General features: G+C 48.6%; 1 protein-coding gene across 1 annotated transcript in view; it reads left to right on the top strand.

Annotated features, from left to right (window-relative positions):
• GNMT (glycine N-methyltransferase) overlaps positions 1-19,416 on the top strand; it is a gene marked incomplete at its 5' end in the record, with an annotated part of 69,264 nt that overhangs the window by 49,809 nt on the left and 39 nt on the right. The window contains 3 exons of the mRNA XM_082275976.1: positions 7,185-7,327; positions 7,403-7,521; positions 19,192-19,416. The exon at positions 19,192-19,416 is cut by the window's right edge and continues 39 nt beyond it. Coding sequence (XP_082132102.1) covers positions 7,185-7,327; positions 7,403-7,521; positions 19,192-19,363 — 434 coding nt within the window. The 3' untranslated portion in view covers positions 19,364-19,416. The remainder of the gene's footprint in view (positions 1-7,184; positions 7,328-7,402; positions 7,522-19,191) is intronic.

The following is a 19,416-nucleotide window of genomic DNA, read 5'->3' as shown; positions in this document are numbered from 1 at the left end:
CGGGGGGCCCTGTCTCAAGCGGGCGTTGGACATTGGGATAGAAAAGGTGAGTATTTGGTATTTTCCCGTTGATTCTGCGGGAACTGTGCAACCAGAACAAGGGTAAGTATGCCAAGCTCAAGGAAGACTACATGGACAGGTAGATATTGATGTTACACACGGTTGCCATCTTTACTAGGGCATGGGGGTGATGAACACGGAACGCTGTTCCACATGGTTTTACGCTATTTGGGCGCCCTCGCAGCGGCTTCCCGGGTTTATGGGACATCTACGGGGTCGCAATATGTCTGGGGAGCCTTAGGCCAACAGGGAGGGGTGTGCAGCAGGTGCCAAGGATGATTCCTTTGCGACGCGGCGGACCAGATCACTGTGTGGCCCATTCGGTGGCCAGGGGTTGGGCTCAGGGTTCAGTCAGTTTGTGTGTCCTTCTTTTGTTCCTGCAGGCTCTTGATGTTCTGCGGTTATGCCCGGAGGCCTTTTTTGATTTGGCCGAGCTGTCCACAGGACAGTCACTTGGGTCACATGGCCGGTCCAATTCGGACCCCTCACTGGGACAGTTTCTAGGCCCCCTTTTTGGGGTGTCGTCCCCAGTTATGTACCTTAATGATTTAAACAAAAAAAATGGTTGACTCATCGTTTATCTTGCCCGTGTACTATATCGTTTCAGCTCGGGCCCCCCGGCAAGGTTCCATGCAATGTCGGTATATGTCGAACTCCATCCTATTGCTTGCCGGTTCAGCTGGTGAGTTCATCTTTGGTAGGTGCTTGCAGCCTGGCCTTGCCGCAGCGGGGGTTTGCCTTCTTGTCCTGTCTTACAATTTTTAAATTCCTTGCAGGGAGGGTTGCGCCCTCTGCACTAGGGGTTCTCTAGGTTATCCTTGGTGGGCTGCATGTCTTTGTGCAGGTCCGGCTATGTTTTTGGGTGCGCTGTCTTGTTGGTTAATGCGCGGAGAGGATTATTGGTAGTACCTTTGCTTTGTCTGGACTGGGTATCCTTCCCTTGGTCCTAGTTTGGTGGTGGTGGCTTCTCCCACCTGTTCTGCGGGTGACCGCGGTTTAATTCCTTGAGTTTTCATTTGCCAATTTTCTGCTTTCTAGGCATTTTACTCAACCGGGGGCCATGGACGGCTGCCCTGCGGAGTATGCACTGTTTGTCTTGCTAGGCTCTGCGGGGGACAATCATTAGAGCAGTGCCGTTGCTTACAACGGTTTCCGTTCCATTGGCCACACCGGAGTTTGCTTGTTCCATCCTGCATACCGCATTCATACAATGGTTGGGTCGGCATGAATAGGGGAGGCTACCGGCATTTTCATCTGGTGTGGTTCGTGGGGAGCAGTGTGTCATGGTGGGCAACTACTGGGCGTTGGGACTCTTTTCCCGGGCCTCCATGAGGGGTGGGGGGTTCCTACCAGTTCCCAGGGAGGGTTTTTCACCATTATGCTTGATGCCGTTTTGGCGATTATTTTGGTAATCCGCAGGCCTGTTTTAATTGGGTTACTGAGGTCGCTGTGGTTGCAAGTGCCAGAGTTTCGGCATCTTCTCCTCTATGGTTTCGCTCATTGTGCCATATTGTTCTGTCTCGCTTGTATATCTACGCGTTTTCACGCCTTACCTACGCCTGGTGGTACTAGTTCTCAGGTGTATGTCTTTCTCGGTTTCCGTGGGCGCAGGTTTGGGGGTGGCATCGGGCAGTCAGGGTCCTTGGTGGGGACTGGGGGGGGGGCATCTTGCTTGTACTGTCAGAGACGCTGGAGCTGATTCGTAATCAGTCGGCAGCATCTCTGGTCAGTTTCTCAGGTGGAGTGAGAGTGTTCATTGGGTTTCATGGGGTGGGGTGGTGTTGTCCATGCGGACCAGGTCCTTCTCTACTATTGCTAATTTTGGGCAGTCATGGACCTGCTCGGGTCTGTGACTGCTGAGACAGCGTGCTTATACCGAGGTACTCTTGGCCCTGCGACTTATACAGGGTTTACTCGGGCTGTTGTTTTATTTTGTTCCTGGCCTTCGCCGGGGCCATTTCTATTGCGAATGTCCTTTGTGGCAAGCATTGGAGGATGGCGGTTCAGCACCTTAGGTTGTGGTGTGGTTTCAGACGGCTGGCATGTTGCATTGTATACCAGTGGTTAGTGCCCATTAACGTGGCAGGCCAGCTTGCAGAACCTGGTGGCTCACCCTGGTGCTTCGGCCTGAGGGCATACTGGGTTTACAAAGGGGACGTGGGTGGCGGGCGTGTTTTGTACTGATCTGGGGTCTGATGCCAATCCTGCGTTGGGGGTTACCTCTTTGTTTATGCGTACTTGAGTCCACCAATGAAGGGAACACATCCCTTACAGAGTATCACCATGTCCTGTGCCTGGCAGTTGGGGTCTTTGGAGTTGGGCAACATAACAGGCCATGTTTATCAGTTCATCGACCCATCTAAGGTATGGAGTCACCTGTGGAATGCCAGTTAAGGGGGGTGACCATGGGGTGTCGGGCTGTGGCGGCTGCACTCAATATCTCTAGGTGGGGCAATTACAGCTGCAGCTTGATTTACTTATGTTCATAGATGGCGGTCCTTGTATCACTGGTCGTGTATTGCCCCGATCTGTTTCAATTTTGGTAGGGGAGAGCTTTCTTTTCATTTCGGCACACCTAGTACTTTGGTTGCTTGGTTGTAAGCCCAGCCCCCCCCCCCCGCCTTTTTGGTATCGCTGTTTCAAGGAGCATTCCTTTGTTTTGGGGGGCTAGGTAGTGCCTGCGCGGCCGTGGGAAACAAATAGTTGGGTTTTTCTGCATTAGGAGGTTCTGTTGCTGGCAGGGTGCGCCTTAAGACCGGTGGTAGGTTTCACACTTGCGCTGCTGGGCAGTTGGGATCATGGAAGGGGTTCCAGGAACATGGTGTCGACCGAACTCATGGTGGGGCCTCATCTCGGGCATAGAGTCCCTTGGGTGGTCTGGTCCGGTCCAGACCTACCGGGTTGCGTAGGTGGTAGGGGCCCGTGGTCAGTGAGAATCATCCTAGGGGCGGTGTTCCGCGTCTGGGGGACAGAATATACTTTAATGGTACCGCATACCCCAAAGTTGTGGGAGGTGGTCTCATTTAGGATCTGGCAAACCATTCTTTTATCTGGATTGGTTTTGACTGTTTTGGGTATTACGTGATTTCGGGTTTTGTTTAATAACAGGCCGAACCGGCCGTTTTATCCTTGTAAGGGGGAATGTTCGCCATAAGGGAGTGCCTGGAGGGTCGTTTTTCATCAATTCCTGTGCCTCATCGGAGCTACTGACAGGTTACCGGCACACGAGGGGGGCGCTTTTGGGGGTCTTTTCTCCATGTCGGAGCTGATGGGGGTCTTCCTATACATTTTCTACTTCCTTGTTTCTCCTTCCCTGCTCCCTCTCTTTCATGGTCATAGACGGTAGCACATACTCAATGGGCGTGGCTCCATTAGTTGATAGTTACAAAGGGTGCGGGTGATATCTCTTCTAAGTCGGTTATCGTGGTGAGTGTGGGTGGTCTGGGGGTCAGGAGTTGGAGTCGGACACCTGACAGTAATTATGTGGCGATGGTGTTCACCGGTTCACAATGTGTATTGATGGGTAAAGGGTGAGCAGAGAGCCTTGCGGGTGTGGTGGAGCGCTCAAACACGAGGTGTCATGTTTGTGCGCCGGTGGCGGGGTTCAAGGTCCTTCTATGTGCTTTATTTGATAAATAAAAATTAGTAGGGACCCGTCTTGGGTACGGCTCCCTGTGGTTTGTCTGGGTTGTACCTACCAATAGTGGTGTTGTCTCCGAGTCGTGTTTTGCGTCTGGAGGCCTAAGTTTGGTGAAGCAGGTATGTGAAGTAGTGGTGCCTACAAGGACCTTGGGGGCTCCAAATTTCAGAATGTATTTACTGTTACTGGTATGATTTATGTTATTTATACAATTTGGTTTAATAAAAGGCTGCTTTGGCCATTAAACTCCAATTATGGTGTCCAGTGTTTTACTTAGTTAAAGAAATAAGGGAGAGTCTGACGTCACACCCAGGAACCCGGAAGTTTGTTGGCTGGTGCTGAGCCGCGGACAGTACGAGGACCGCAAGCGGTGTTAATACGCACAGCCGGGAGGGTGCCCATTTCTACTACGCTATATTTCTATGCTGCAAATGTGAGTGTAATTATTGATGTTTTTAATGCAATGAAATGATCTATATGGTATACACTATGAGTTCCCCCTTGTGACTGCATGGTATTCCTGGGATTGGGAGATATCCGGTGGATGGTTTGCTGTCCAGGTGATCTGTGGACCGGTCCAGGGAGCCTTGCCAGAGGATTGATATTTAAGGCGCAATATACATGTTTAAAGGTAGGTGGGCACTACTAAAGGGGTCCACAGAGGTGCGGTGAAGGTGCACATCATCCAATGCATTTAAACACAGAAGAGTTATTCACCGGATTATACCACGGACTTTATTATCGATATTACTGAGGAACTTTGGCTCATTGGTTTGGAGTGTATGGACTTTGGAGACTGAGTCTTATATACGCTGCTAGTGTGTATATACTGTATATAGGTTCATAAGGGAAAATCTTGGTTTGAAGAATATATTCACCTCTAGCAATATAAGTTTCTTGTTAATAATAGCAGCTGCTATATATGGTAATATATTATTTTATCATTTTCACACTTTCTGATAGTGGCATCATATTATCCATATCCATAGCGCGGAGTGAGGGAGCTGTAGGGATTTATTGGTTTTTTACTCCATTTTTTCTTCTGCTTAAAGTTTAAAATTCTCCTCACAATTCCCTGCAATTGTAAAATGTGAAATGTGCTCAGATGTGACCATCCAAAAAATGGAATATGGAAATATAAATAAAGTGCAAAGTGTATATAAGTACCATGAAACCTAATTATACTATCTGGTATGTCGGCCCGCAACCATTTATATACGGGCACCAGCTGCCCAACACCGGCATTTACAGGCACTTGCCAGGACAATGTCAATTCCCTGGGACTGTCCCGGCAAAAATGGGACAGTTAGCAAGTAATACTGTACCCTCCTAACTGGTGTACTGTGCCCTCCTGCCCCACCCCCTCCCTGTACTGTACCCTCCTGCCTCCCCGTGCTGTACCCTCTTGCCCCCCCTGTACTGTGCCATCCTGCCCCACCCCCCCTGCACTGTACCCTCCTGCCTCCCCGTACTGTACCCTCTTGCCCCCCTGTACTGTGCCATCCTGCCCTACCCCCCCATATTGTACACCCCCCCCTGTTCCCCCATAAGTTTGTGAGTTATGTTGTGTTTGTGCCTGCTAATAATGGTTTCTGTGTATTTTTAGTGAAAAAATTGTTTTGATATTTTTTAAGGGGGGCCCTGTCAGGTAAGTTGTACGGGGCCCCATGATTTATAACAGCAGCCCTGTATGCATGACCTGAAATTTACCAATGAAACTATTGGAACAAAAACCAGGGAGGGGAGCACGGCTCTACAAACATTTATTATTGGCAGATGTTCCTCAGTCCCAGACAGTATCTGTGGGTACACATGGCAGGACGTTCAGTGTACTTCGCCCCTCTGGACCTGTGTACAAATAGCAGCTTTGTATCCCCCCCCGCCTCCCCTCCTCCCCTCCTGGGTGAAAAGCAGAAAGTCAACCCTCACTAACCTATTTGCAGCAAGCTCCCCGATAATGGCCCTCCATATTATCCAGCCACATTCTCCAGAATGATGGAACACATAGAGTGAATTGTGGGCACCTAGGGGTGCAGATATCAGAGTAACCTGGAAGCCCCAAAACTCAGAGCTGTTCTGTTATACAAATATCAAAGTTCAGCCCCCACCTCCGGGACTCTGCCAGTGGTTGTGGTTGGGATCACTGGTTACCTATGCTCAGGAGAAAGGAAGAGGCCAAAGGTTGGGATTTACAAAGAGCGGTGGAAGGTTCCTGAGCTTTCAGACTGCTCCGGAGATTCGTCCCTTTATCTCATCTCTGCTGACCCCTCCATCATCACCCATGTGTTCCTCCAGCACAGAAACATGCTTAGGAACATTGCCGGGGATAAAGAAAGGGGAAAATGTGGTCATTAATTAGGTAAATGAAAAGACAAAACACACTTGGAATGGCCGACTGGAGAACAGAACTGGAGCAGAATGAGGAGAGGTGGTGGTGAGGAGGATGATGGTGAGGATGATGAGAGTGGTGAGGAGGATGATGGTGATGATGGTGGTGAGGAGGATGATGGTGGTGAGGATGATGGTGGTGAAGATGATGATGATGGTGAGGATGGTGGTGAGAAGGACGATGGTGATGATAGTGGTGAGGATGATGATGGTGGTGAGGATGGTGATGATGGTAGGGAGGATGATGATGAAGCACAGTGCTTGGCACTGCAGTGGTTATATTAATCTCATCCAGGTCAATGGCAGATTCAGACTTATAAGGGTCCAGAGGACCCTCAGTAGTACCTGGGGGTCAGAGGGCCCTCAGTGGTATATGGGGGTCAGAGGGCCCTCAGTGGTACATGGGGGTCAGAAGACCCTCAGTGGTAGATGGGGGTCAGAAGACCCTCAGTGGTAGATGGGGGTCAGAAGGCCCTCAGTGGTACATGGGGGTCAGAAGGCCCTCAGTAGTACCTGGGGGTCAGAGGGCCCTCAGTGGTATATGGCTGTCAGAAGACCCTCAGTGGTAGATGGGGGTCAGAAGACCCTCAGTGGTAGATGGGGGTCAGAAGGCCCTCAGTAGTACATGGGGGTCAGATTGCTCCCAGTGGTATATGGGGGGTCAGAAGACCCTCAGTGGTAGATGGGGGTCAGAGGGCCCTAAGTGGTAGATTGGGGTCAGAGGGCCCTCAGTGGTACATGGGGGTCAGATTGCTCCCAGTGGTATATGGGGGTCAGAAGGCCCTCAGTGGTAGATGGGGGTCAGAGGGCCCTAAGTGGTAGATGGGGGTCAGAGGGCCCTCAGTGGTAGATGGGGGTCAGAAGACCCTCAGTGGTAGATGGGGGTCAGAAGGCCCTTAGTAGTACATGGGGGTCAGATTGCTCCCAGTGGTATATGGGGGTCAGAAGACCCTCAGTGGTAGATGGGGGTCAGAGGGCCCTAAGTGGTAGATGGGGGTCAGAGGGCCCTCAGTGGTATATTTAGGGGTTAGAGGGCCCTCAGTATGACAGGTTAGTGGAGTAATTTCCTCTCACCATTCACTTTATTTCATATTAGGAGATCAAAGTGACCAGCGCCTGGCACTTCGGAACATTGCAAGCATGGTCCGACCGGGAGGAATATTTATTATTGATCATAGAAATTATGACTACATCCTGAACACTGGCTGTGCTCCTCAGGGGAAGAACATTTACTACAAGGTGAGGGGCGCCTCCACAGGACTCTTCTGGTATTACACTTTCTGCTGACAGATATGTGATTTCATGTCTCCACAGAGTGACTTGACCCAGGACATCTCTACCTCCGTCTTGTTGGTAAATAACAAAGCGCACATGGTGACACTGGATTACACAGTCCACATTCCGGCCTCAGAGGAGTCCCAGGCAGAAGTCAGGTACGGATTCTCAGTATTGCAATGTGCTGATCCCGACATTCCATGCAGTGGATTTCCTATGCACCGTGTGTAAGATGCGGGAGCAATGAAACGCGTAGTGCTGCTCTTCAACTTCCACTGGAGCTATTGTAAAAACTTTATAGTGAAAGAGTTGGTGTTTAGATTTATGCTAATTGTTGAGGTAGGCCAATCGTACAGTGCCTTGAAAAAGTATTCACACCCCTCATGTTACAGCCAAAAACATAAATGTATTTTATTGGGATTTTATGTGATTGACCGACACAAAGTGGCCATAATTGTGAAGTGGAAGGAAAATGATAAATGATACAAATAAATCTGTGAAAAATGTGGGGGCATTTGTATTCACCCCCCTCTCCCTTTACTCTGATACACCTAACTAAAATCTAGTGGAACCAATTGCCTTTAGAAGTCACCTAATTAGTAAATAGAGTCCACCTGTGTGTAATGTAATCTCAGGATAAACACAGCTGTTCTGTGAAGCCCTCAGAGGTTTGTTAGAGATCCTTAGTGAACAAACAGCATCATGAAGGCCAAGGGACACAGCAGACAGGTCAGGGATAAAGTTGTGGAGAAGTGTAAAGCAGGGTTAGGTTATAAAAAAAATCTCCCAAGCTTTGACCATCTCACGGAGCGCTGTTCAATCCATCGTGGGAAAATGGAAAGAGTATGGCACAACTGCAACCCTACCAAGACATGGCCGTCCACCTAAACTGACCAGCCGGGCCCCTAACAAGACATGGCCGTCCACCTAAACTGACCGGCTGGGCCCCTACCAAGACATGGCCGTCCACCTAAACTGACCGCCGGGTAAGGAGAGCATTCATCAGAGAAGCAGCAAAGAGGCTCATGGGAACTCTGGAGGAGCTGCAGAGATCCACAGCTCAGGTGGGAGAATCTGTCCACAGGACAACTATTAGTCGTGCGCTCCACAAATCTGCCCTTTATGGAAGAGTGAGAAGAAGAAAGCCATTGGTGGAAGCCATAAGAAGTCCTGTTTGCAGTTTGGGAGAAGCCATGTGGGGGACACAGCAAACATGTGGGGGGAGGAGCTCTGCTCAGAGGAGACCAAAATTCAACCAAAACGCTATGTGTGGGGGAAAGCTAACACTGCACATCACCCTGAACACACCATCCCCACTGTGAAACATGGTGGTGGCAGCATCATGGTGTGGGGATGGTTTTCTCCAGCAGGGACAGGGAAGCTGGTCAGAGTTGATGGGAAGATGGATGGAGCCAAATACAGGACAATCTTAGAAGAAAAGACTTGAGACTGGGGCGGAGGTTCACCTTCCAGCAGGACAACGACCCGAAAACATCCAGCCAGAGCTACAATGGAATGGTTTCATGTGTTAGAATGGCCCAGTCACAGTCCAGACCTAAATCACATTGAGAATCTGTGGCAAGACTTGAAAATTGCTGTTCACAGACGCTCTCTGTCCAATCTGACAGAGATGAGATATTCTGCAGAGAAGAATGGGCAGAAATGTCCTCTCTAGATGTGCAAAGCTGGTAGAGACTTCCCCAAAAAGACTTGCAGCTGTAATTGGAGGGAAAGGCGGTGCTACAAAGTATTGACTCCGGGGGGTGAATACAACCACCCCCATTGGTGGTTGGTGGCAGTGTTTATATAACCCTCATTGGTGGTTGGTGGCAGTGTTTATATAACCCCCATTGGTGGTTGGTGGCAGTGTTTATATAACCCCCATTGGTGGTTGGTGGCAGTGTTTATATAACCCCCATTGGTGGTTGGTGGCAGTGTTTATATAACCCCCATTGGTGGTTGGTGGCAGTGTTTATATAACCCCCCCCCCCCCGCCTCATAAGTGATAAGTGGCAATGTTTTTTAAATGCCCATCATTGGGGGCAGGGAGAAGATTCAGTTCTGGGGTACAGCACGGGTGAGTGTGCCACCACTGTTGTAGACTCTTCTAGAGACTGCGCTGTGCAGCCACGTTACCCTGAGACATTGCTGTGAGGAGTCCATGTTTGTGCAGCTTTCATTATTCTGCAGTGTATGTGTGCTCTTTCTATCCTGACCCTGTTATGTATTATTATTGATTCTACAATTACACCTAGTTAGCAAGCTATAAATTACAATTACCCATTGTGCGATCGATCGGCTGATTATCTATTCCCATACAAATAGCATTTTTACTGCCACAAAATGTATCTTTTTTTCGCACATCATGGAACACAGAGCCATAAATCATAACATATGGGTTATATAGCCACCTTTAGGTGAAGGACACTGGCAACCAATCAGAAAGGATGCCCCCCTATATAACCCCTCCCATATAGGAAGTACCTCTGTTTTTTCGCCAGTGTCTAAAGGATGGTCACTGTGGAGAGTCTCTCCACAATTCTCTGCAAAGAAGAAAGAAGATATGTGTGACGGAATCCGGACACCACCGACTGGGTATCTCCGCCAGTAACCTGCTTCCTAAGTTCTGGAACACGGGATCCGTGATTCTGGCTATAGTTACCCCAATAACTCGACAGTACAAGCTTTGGAGTCATCCAGAATCAAACTGTTTATTCAAACACAAAGCACAAGGAGATGAACACTTCAGGGACAACCCCTCCCCCTTAGTCAATCCACTCAACATACCCATCCCATAATAACAATGGAATGCAGGTATTCAACAACAACAAACCCCCACTAGCAAGAGTCTGATTAGTGCAGAGCCGGCCTCACTGGGCTTTTATGTCACCCTGTGCCTCTTATAGACACAGGGTGATTTACACATAAGAGGCACCGAGGATGCTGGACAAGGAGTCTCCCAACCTCCCTAAAGCAATTGGGGTTCCACAAGCCCCCCAACCAAAGTGTCTCACGTCACATATCTCCCCTTTCGGCAGGAGACTAACATAGAAGGAGACCCCAAACGGGTTGACTTTGAAGTTAGTCCGTAGTTCCAGTCCCCCAATGTCTGCAACCACACAGTACCCCAAACAAATTGTCCAGAACAGATTGTTACTCACCCAGCCAACCTCTGCCTCTCTCGTAGAACATACCCCTGCTGGGGAGAAGTGTGGACTGGTCCTTCTCCCTGGAGTCCATTTAGCCGCTGGAGAGAAGACAGGGTGACTGGGATCACTCCATGCTATTGGGGATCTGGGCCGACTACCCAGCATCCCTGGGGTATACAGGTGGAGACAGTAGTCTCATACACTTTTTCTGTATAAAAATCCCCCAGTGATTGTACAACAAGGCTGACATCCTCCTGTCCCAATGCCAGACCTTTTTCTGGGGTTGTGTACGTGGGAACCAAAGTCTCATCCACTATCACAGGGAATCCATCTTCTATTAGTTGGGGGCAGAGGCCAGTAGCGTTCTGCCCAGCTTCCAGCTGTTCCACTGGGAAGTAAAGTGAAACATCGGTGACCTTGCACAAATCCTTCAGGGCCACCGATTGTTGTATGCAGGGGTCCACAGCGCCATGCTCTGAAGTGAGCTCTTCTGCAGGAGGGTCACCGGGTTGTTCCTCCTCAATAGAAAAGTCTATTAAATCCCCAGTCTCTGGTGGTGTCTGGGGATCGAGATTCACCATCTCCTGTCTGTGGACTCCAGAAGATGTTAGTGGTGCTGGGCAGAGGCTAGCAGAGCTCTGTCCTGTTGTCAGCACTTTAGCTTTGGGAACAGCAATCTCCGAAGTTTCCACTGCCGACTCATAGGCATGCTGCTGAATGTGTTCTAGCAGTTTCCTGTATGCCCTTTCCAGATGCTGTTCTTTCCTTAGCAAGTGTTCTAGATCAGGTTCAAGCTCTGAGACCCCTGTGATACGGAGCATGGCCTCTCTGTATTCTCGCAGGTCCTCAAGGGTAGGTTCCCCTTCATCACCAAACACAAACACATCTGTAAGGCTCTCCCACAGCAATCCAGGGCCACCAAAGTCATATCCCTCCGGAGAGCATTCTGATGTCTCTCCTAAATATTTCTGCTCTGCGTGCCATTGCAGAGCCCGATATTGATTGTCCAGCTCTATCTCCTGCTGGACCAGCCTGTCCAACTCGGATACCCATTGCTCCTGGGCCCGCTCTCCCAGGAATGCCATCCGCAACTTCCGTTAAACACTGGCCCGTTCCCCTGGGGTTGGAAAGCACTTGCACTGGTATATACCAGCAAGCTGGAGCGCTCCAAGCCAGAGCCCCACCCGAATCTGTTGCCTGAGCTCCAGGTATTGATCCACAGACACCTTCCTGGGGTATACTGAAAGGGCGATCCGCAGCACCCCCTTTAAACTCTGATGCCAGGTCCATATCTCCGCTGGGTTGACCAAAGTCCGCTATCCCGATCTTGGATCCCGGTGGAGGTTTAGATGTCCCAGACTGCAGGAAGCATCCCACCGCTTGCCACCAATGTGACGGAATCTGGACACCACCGACTGGGTATCTCCGCCAGTAACCTGCTTCCTAAAGCAATTGGGGTTCCACAAGCCCCCCAACCAAAGTGACTCACGTCACAATATGCTACATACCCTGATCAAAGATCACTGAATCTAAGGGGTTAGCTATCAGATACATCCTAAACAGTCAATGGACTAAAAAGATGGTACCGGAGCCTCGGGAAGCAGATACGAGGTTCTGCCTGTAATGCTGTTCTTTTTAGGCGCTGGATCCAGGAATCCGGACCCTTGGAATACCGAACCCCAAAGGCGCTCCGTGCAGGGTGCTCTACAGGTCTAAGGTGTGGCCTCTCTAAAACAAGGGGTCCCAGTCCTTGAAGGTCTCCAAGACAAAGCTCGCCGTGATGGGTGAAGATTGGATTCCTGTTTCAAAACAGAGTCCTGCGGCAGGACTGGTGAGTCCAATATAAAATATTTCTACATACAGCAAACCTTGAAGGTAAAAATTGCTGGCATAATTGCAGATTGCAAATAGTTTATGCACTGTTCTCTTTACAAAGATACCAGAGACCGAGTGCCATGAGAGTCTCTGCATGAGGCTATGGATGTTAAAGCCTAGGCAAAATATATTATTTCTGTGCTTGTTTTTCTGACACACTGTTTTCACCCTGTGCTGATTACCTGAGAGGTATCGGCTGTGACAAACCAATGTGAGACTGTGGATGATAAGCTATGCAGTATACATCTTGATGAAAGCTCTGGCTTTTCCTCAGGGATTAAATGTGCCATTTATATCTATTGTGATTATATGAGCTTGTGCAGTTGTGGGAGGATGCAAAGTTTGTTTAAACATTATTTCTTTGCCTATTGTTATCATACGGTTTTCTTGCCCTGGGCTGATCACCTGAAAGGTATCAGCTGTGACAAACAAAATTCAGCCTAAGCTGCTCTCACCCCATGTGGTTGCTGTTTTTCATTTTGGCACATAAGCGCCCGCATGTTCGTCTCCTCCCTTGATAGCGTGTCTGTGGCGAAGGCCTATTCATGCGTGAAAATCTTTGCCTTTAAGTACAGGCGTAAGCCGCATGGAGGGCGTATTGAACGCAATTGGCGTGCATATGGACGCCACATAGCACACCACGCATGTGCAGTACAGCATAAATGGGCACGATTTAGAAGAAACTGTTGCCTCTGGTGGGGCTGAAGGGGGCACAGACCAGCAGCAGCTGGGTTCCGTGAATCACTGTGGGTGTATGTTACTGGCACAAACAGGTCTTGTATCTTAGGATAATCAGTGCTGTGTGGGATAAACTGTACAAGCTTGGCACAGACCTTGAGTACACTGAGTACACTAAAATTAGTACCTCAAGTTTGTCTTGCTATAAAGCAATGTCTGCCCCAAAGATGGTTGGGGCGGGGGCACAGTTGGAAGGGGCACTGGGATGCCACCATCAGGCCTTGAAGGTCCCAGCCATGCTTCCTCTACTCCCCCTGAACAGCCAGAGGTGACTATTCAATCTGAGCCATTATGGTTGTCAGGCATAGTAGCTTCCCCAGGTGCTTCTGCTGCAACCTACGTCACTAAGGACAATTTGGCATTGGCATTAGCCAACCTTGAGGGTAAGATTGCTGGCATGATTGCAGGATCACTAAGAGGGAAGAAACATGATAGATCCCCTTCACCTGAGCCACCCCCTGAGTTCAGTTCAGGATTGGGCAGAGGATGTGGAAGAAGTAGCTGATGATGACCCTATAGAAGGTCAAGCTGAGTTTTCCACTTCTGGGGAGTCAGGGTCAGAGGAGTCTGTCAGCCTCTCAAACCCAGAGATTGCTGGTTCAGTCTCTTACTGAAATGGTCCGGTCTGGACACAAATTTCCTCCCTTAGAGACAGCTGAAGTTTCCTTTTCTTCTCTAGGCTCATTGCGCCCCCCTCATAGTCCTCGGTCATTTCCCATACATCCGCTCGTGGAGCAAGAAACGTATAATGATTAGGACCATCCTGATAGGATTTTTTGTTGCTCCTAAAATGTTTTCACTATTGTATCCTATGAAGGAAAAGTTTACTAAGAAATGGAATATTCCCACTGTGGATGCGGCCATTTCTTCGCTTAACAAGAGTTTAACCTGCCCTGTGGATAATGCCCAGGTTTTTAAAGGTCCAGCAGATAAGAAGCTGGAATCTTTATTGAAAGCCTCCTTTGCGGTTGCAGGATCTGTGATACAGCCAGCAGTAGCGACCATAGGAGTTTGTCAGTCTTTAAAAAGACCGTATAAAGCTGGTGTCCAAGACGGTTCCTTCTCAAGGAGGGCCTGTGGTAGATCTGTCAAATCCACCTCGCACTTTATGTTAATTAACATGAAAAAGTTACTGGCTGGCTTCCCTTTTCAGGGAGAATGCCTTTTTGGTTATGATTTGGATAAGTATATCCAAAAGATCTTGGGGGGGGGGGGGTAGAGTACGTTGCTACCTGTGAAAAGGGAGAGCAAGAGTCCTTATTTTAAGATCCCCAGCACTCATACTACCAGTGCCTCTAATTCCAGAGGGGGGCCTCAACCATATGGGTCCGGAACCAAGCCTTCAGGACATGGTCAGTAATAGCCCTGGGCCCAGAGATCAGCCAAGTCTTCCTCTAAGTCTACTTTGTGAAGGGGCGCCCCAACTCACTAGGGTGGGGGGAAGGCTGCTGCAGTTCTCAAGGTTTGGGAGGAATCGAACCAAGAAAACTGGGTTATCTCCACCATTTTGCAGGGATACAAACTGGAATTTCGGGTGTTCCCGTATCCTCGGTTTATAGGTCAAATATACCGACAGATCCCCTAAAAAGGTCTCTCTTTCTGGTATTGGACCAGCTGAGGGCTCAAAGAGGTTTCGGAGAACGAAAGGTTCAGGGTCTTTACTCGAACCTGTTCATAATCCCCAAACCAAGTGGGGATGTGAGACCTATTCTGGATCTTAAAACTCTAAAACCAGTTTCTGAACGTTCATACTTTCCATATGGAGTCAATTCGTTCAGTCATAGCCTCCCTGCATGGAGAGGAAGTTCTAGCATCCATAGACAGCAAGGATGCATATTTTCACATGCCTATATTACAGGCTCAGCAAAGGTTTCTATGCTTTGCAATAGAAAACCATTACTTTCAGTTTGTGGCCCTACCCTTCGGGATAGCCACAGCTCCAAGGGTGTTCACAAAGATCCTAGATCCAGTATTGGCTGTTCTAAGGTCCCAAGGAGTATCTGTTATAGGATATCTGGATGATCTATTACTAATAGATCGATTGGCTTCGGCTTTATGACGAAATGTCCTCCAGACAGTACAGTTCCTAGAACGTCTGGGTTGGATACTGAATTTATCAAAGTCAGCATTACAGCCGGTCCAGCGTCTAAAATATCTGAGTCTTCTTGTGGACACAGTACAGGCAGAGATATTCTTACCAACAAGAAGGATCTTGTTCAGTCCGTACTAAGGTTTAGATATCCTTCTATACGTCTTTGCATGATGTTACTAGGGAATTCCCTATGCTCAATTCCATGCCAGACCCTTACAGAACAACATTCTACATGGACCGGAAGGATTCAGTCTCTGGACTGGTCCATGTCTCTGGTACCAAGAGTATGTTAGAGTCTGAATTGGTGGTTGTTGACCAGATATCTGGAGAAGGGGAAATCCTTTCTTCCAGCGACCTGGAAAAATGGTGGAAGCCACTGTCCAGAGGAAATGGTCTTGGGTAGAGAGACGTCTCCCCATCAACATTCTGGAAATCCGAGCTATCAGTCGGGCTTGAAATACTGGATGCCCAGACTTTAGGGTCACCTTGTCAGGGTGCAATCCGACAATGCCACAGCCGTGGCTTAAATCAACCATCAAGGAGGCACAAAGTCAGTCAGCCCAGAAAGAGGTGGATATGATCCTATCCTGGGCGTGTTGTGCCATGCCTGACAGCAGTTTTTATTCTTAGGATAGAGAACTAGCAGGCAGATTTTTTTGAGCCGTCAACAGATGTTTTCGGGGGAATGGTCCTTACATACAGAGATTTTTCAATCAATCTGCCTACGCTGGGGGTGTCCCAGACGTAGATCTGTTGGCATCCAGGTTCAACAACAAGTTGAAGAGATTTGTGTCCAGGACCAGGGATCTACTCGCAGTCAGAGTGGACGCTTTGGTGACTGCTTGGGAGGGGTATTCCCTGATTTATGCCTTTCCTCCGGTGCAGCTGATATGGTGTCTGTTGCGCAGGATCCAACTAGAGGGGAAAACAGTAATTCTGGTAGCTCCAGCATGACTGAGGGGGTTTTGGTATGCACAAATCCAAAGGTTGGCCGTGACGAGGCCTTGGGCCCTTCCACTGCATCCGGACCTACTCTCTCAAGGTTCAATATTCCACCCTGCTGTAGAGTCTCTAAATTTGATGGCTTGGCTATTGAAGCCTTAACCCTAAAGCGGAGTTCCACCCAGTGAACTTTTTTTTTTTAAATAAAAATACCCCCGGGACAGTCAGGGCTAGTACATTCCACAATGGCTAGCCTCTGATCTGTCCCGGGTTGCACTTACCTGCAAGACGAAATACTTACCTTTAAAATGTATTCTCCAGCGCTGCCATCTCAGGTGTGGGCAGCTTGAAGCCAGCGCGATCCTCTTCTGTGTCCTCTTCCGTCTTCTTCGGTCCCACGATGCACTGCACCGGCCCCACCGTCACTTCCGGTGCTGCAGCGTCATCCCTGCACAGCTTCTGGGCATGCCCAGAAGCTGTTTTGCAAGGTATGACAGCGCCTGCACCGGAACTGACGTCGGGGCCGGTGCAGGCGCATTGATTCCTGGGAGCGATGACGTTCAGCTCCCAGGAATCATTGCAAACCAGGAAGTGATGAATCGCCGTGGCCGCCGAGGGGAGGAAGAAGGAAGTAAGGTGAGTATATTATCTTCTAAACGAGGTAAGTAAAAAAAAAAAAAATTGCGATTATCCATTTGTTTTTCAGGTGACCCGGAGCGAGAAGATGGAGGTAAGTATAATTTTAGGGTGGAACTCTACTTTAAGGAGCGGGTGTATCTGGCCCTGCAGTGCATACGCTGATAAACGCCAGGAAATGGCATCCCCACAAATATATAATCGGGAGAATTCTAGCTTTCCTTCAAGCAGGGGGTGGATATGAAATTAGCCTTGAGCACTATTAAAATTTCAGCCTTATCGGTTTTCTTCCATGAACCGATTGTTTCCCATTCGTTGGTTCAGACCTTCATCCAGGAATGTTACGTTTGCTTCTGCCTGTGAAGCCACCATTATGTCCTTGGGACTTAAATTTGGTGTTGGCAGTGTTACAAAAACAGCCTTTGGAACCTCTGGGGCAGGTTCCCCTGGTTCTTTTGTCCAGAAAACTGGTCTTTTTGATTGCGATAACTTTGGCTAGAAGGGTATCGGAACTAGCAGCTCTTTCTTGTAAAGAGCCATTCTTGATTTTCCATCAAGATAGGGTGATTCTACGTCCACAACCAGGTTTTTTTGCCCAAGGTGGTGTCCACCTTTTATTTGAATCAGGACATTATACTACCTTCCTTTTTTCCAGATCCTCACTCAGAGGAGGAAAAGTTATTGCATTCTCTTGATGTAATGCGTGCACTTAAGTTTTACTTAGAGAAATCAGCTCGGATTTGTAAGACGGAGATCTTGTTTGTGCTGCCAGAAGAGCCCAGGAAGGGGTTGGCAGCATCTAAGTCTTCGCCAGGTTATTACCCAGGCGTACTGTATGGTTTAGTAGGAAAGGCTCCACCTTTTCCTGTAAAGGCACATTCTACCAGAGGAGTAGGTGCATCTTGGGCACATCCCCATCAAGCCTCTATGGTTTAGATTTGCAAGGCCGTGACCTGGTCGTCGGTGCATACGTTCACTCTTTTCTATTAAGTGGATGTTGGGACCCAGGAGGAATCTGCATTTGGCCGCAGTGTACTGCAGGCGGCGGTGTAATCCTTTTTGTGATCGAATGGCAGTATTATTTGGTGTCCCCCTCCCCTCAGATGCATTGCTTTGGGACGTCCCATATGTTATGATTTATGGCTCTGTGTCCCGTGATGTATGAAAAGAAAAATAGATTTTTGTAATTCATACTTACCTGTAAAATCAATTTCTTGAAGTACATCACGGGACACAGAAGTCCCTCCCCTCTTCTATGGGGTCTTTTATTGCTTGTTACAAAACTGAGGTACTTCCTGTGTGGGAGGGGTTGTATAGGGGGCATCCTTTCTGATTGGTTGCCAGTGTCCTTCACCTGTAGGTGGCTATATAACCCATATGTTCTGATTTATGGCTCTGTGTCCCGTTATGTACTTCAAGAAATGGATTTTACAGGTAAGTTTGTATTAAAAAATCTATTTTACCATCTGTTAGACAGTCAATTGTTGTGATAACTTCCGGCTGTTCTGGGTTACTTGCTGAAGATGATGGCGGTTCAGTCCCCCAATCCCAGCATTAGGGTAAAAGTGACCACCAGGGCCACAAAATATGTTTTTATACCCCCGGATATAGTGCTTTAATATCTAGTCAGTCAACTATTCAGACAAATTTAGGCTTTTCTGGCTTTACTTGATGAATAAGATGGTCACCCGTAGCTCCAGAATAAATATCAGCCATCCAAACAGCAGACACATAAAATGATATCCCCGTTCACTCTGCCCCCCCGCAGGATGCAGATTCACCAATGTCAGTCAATTATTCAGCTTAGTTGAAGATTTTTGTTGTTCATTTATTGAATTTAAGAAGATGGCCACCCACCACCATGTTTCTTCCTTCCTGGACGCCCTGAGCACACAGCCTGCTCAGCAGCCAGGTCTTTGGTAGTTCTTGGGAGTGGGCAATGAAGGGGGGTGATGGGTGAAAGAGGTCAGGTCTGATGCTGGTCCTTTCTTCTGACATCGCTGCCCAGCAACAGAAATGACACACAGGCGCAGAGGAACATGGGAGGAGAGGACCGTGACAGCCAGGACAGCTGGAAATCCTATTAGTGACTTTCTGAGGGTGCAGTTCAGGAATTGACAGGAATGACATGGAGGCCCCGGGGTGGAACGATCGATGCAGAGAGACAAACATGACATTGGCGGGAATGAGAGATATCATTTTAGATAAAATGACAGCTATCCCCCTTCCTGCTACTTTTACCTTAAAGTCTCAGCCACATCCCTGGGGCCCCCGGAGGAGTCCCCTGTGCCCCTGCGGGACCGTCCGCCATTATTACTATTTCATGGATATTTTCTATCTCATGCACCTTTTATGAGTCCAGGATTTATCAGTGTTGTCATCTTTTGTTTCCACAGCAAATTCCGCTTGTCCTATTACCCTCACCGCCTGGAGTCCTTCACTGGCCTTCTACACGAGGCGTTCGGGGGTCAGTGTGAGCACATGGTGTATGGGGATTTCCTGCCCTTCACCCAGGGACAAGAGACCGACCCATGCTACTTCATCCATGTGACAAAGAGGACGGCGTGAAGTCACCAGGACAATCCTGACCATCCGGATAGAAAACATGAAATCAGCTTTAA

The sequence above is a fragment of the Pelophylax lessonae genome (genome assembly GCF_965119305.1).
Source record: "Pelophylax lessonae genome assembly, contig: HAP1_SCAFFOLD_138, whole genome shotgun sequence".
In the NCBI taxonomy this organism is placed as follows: Eukaryota; Metazoa; Chordata; class Amphibia; order Anura; family Ranidae; genus Pelophylax; species Pelophylax lessonae.
This window is presented reverse-complemented; position numbering and strand designations above follow the sequence as displayed.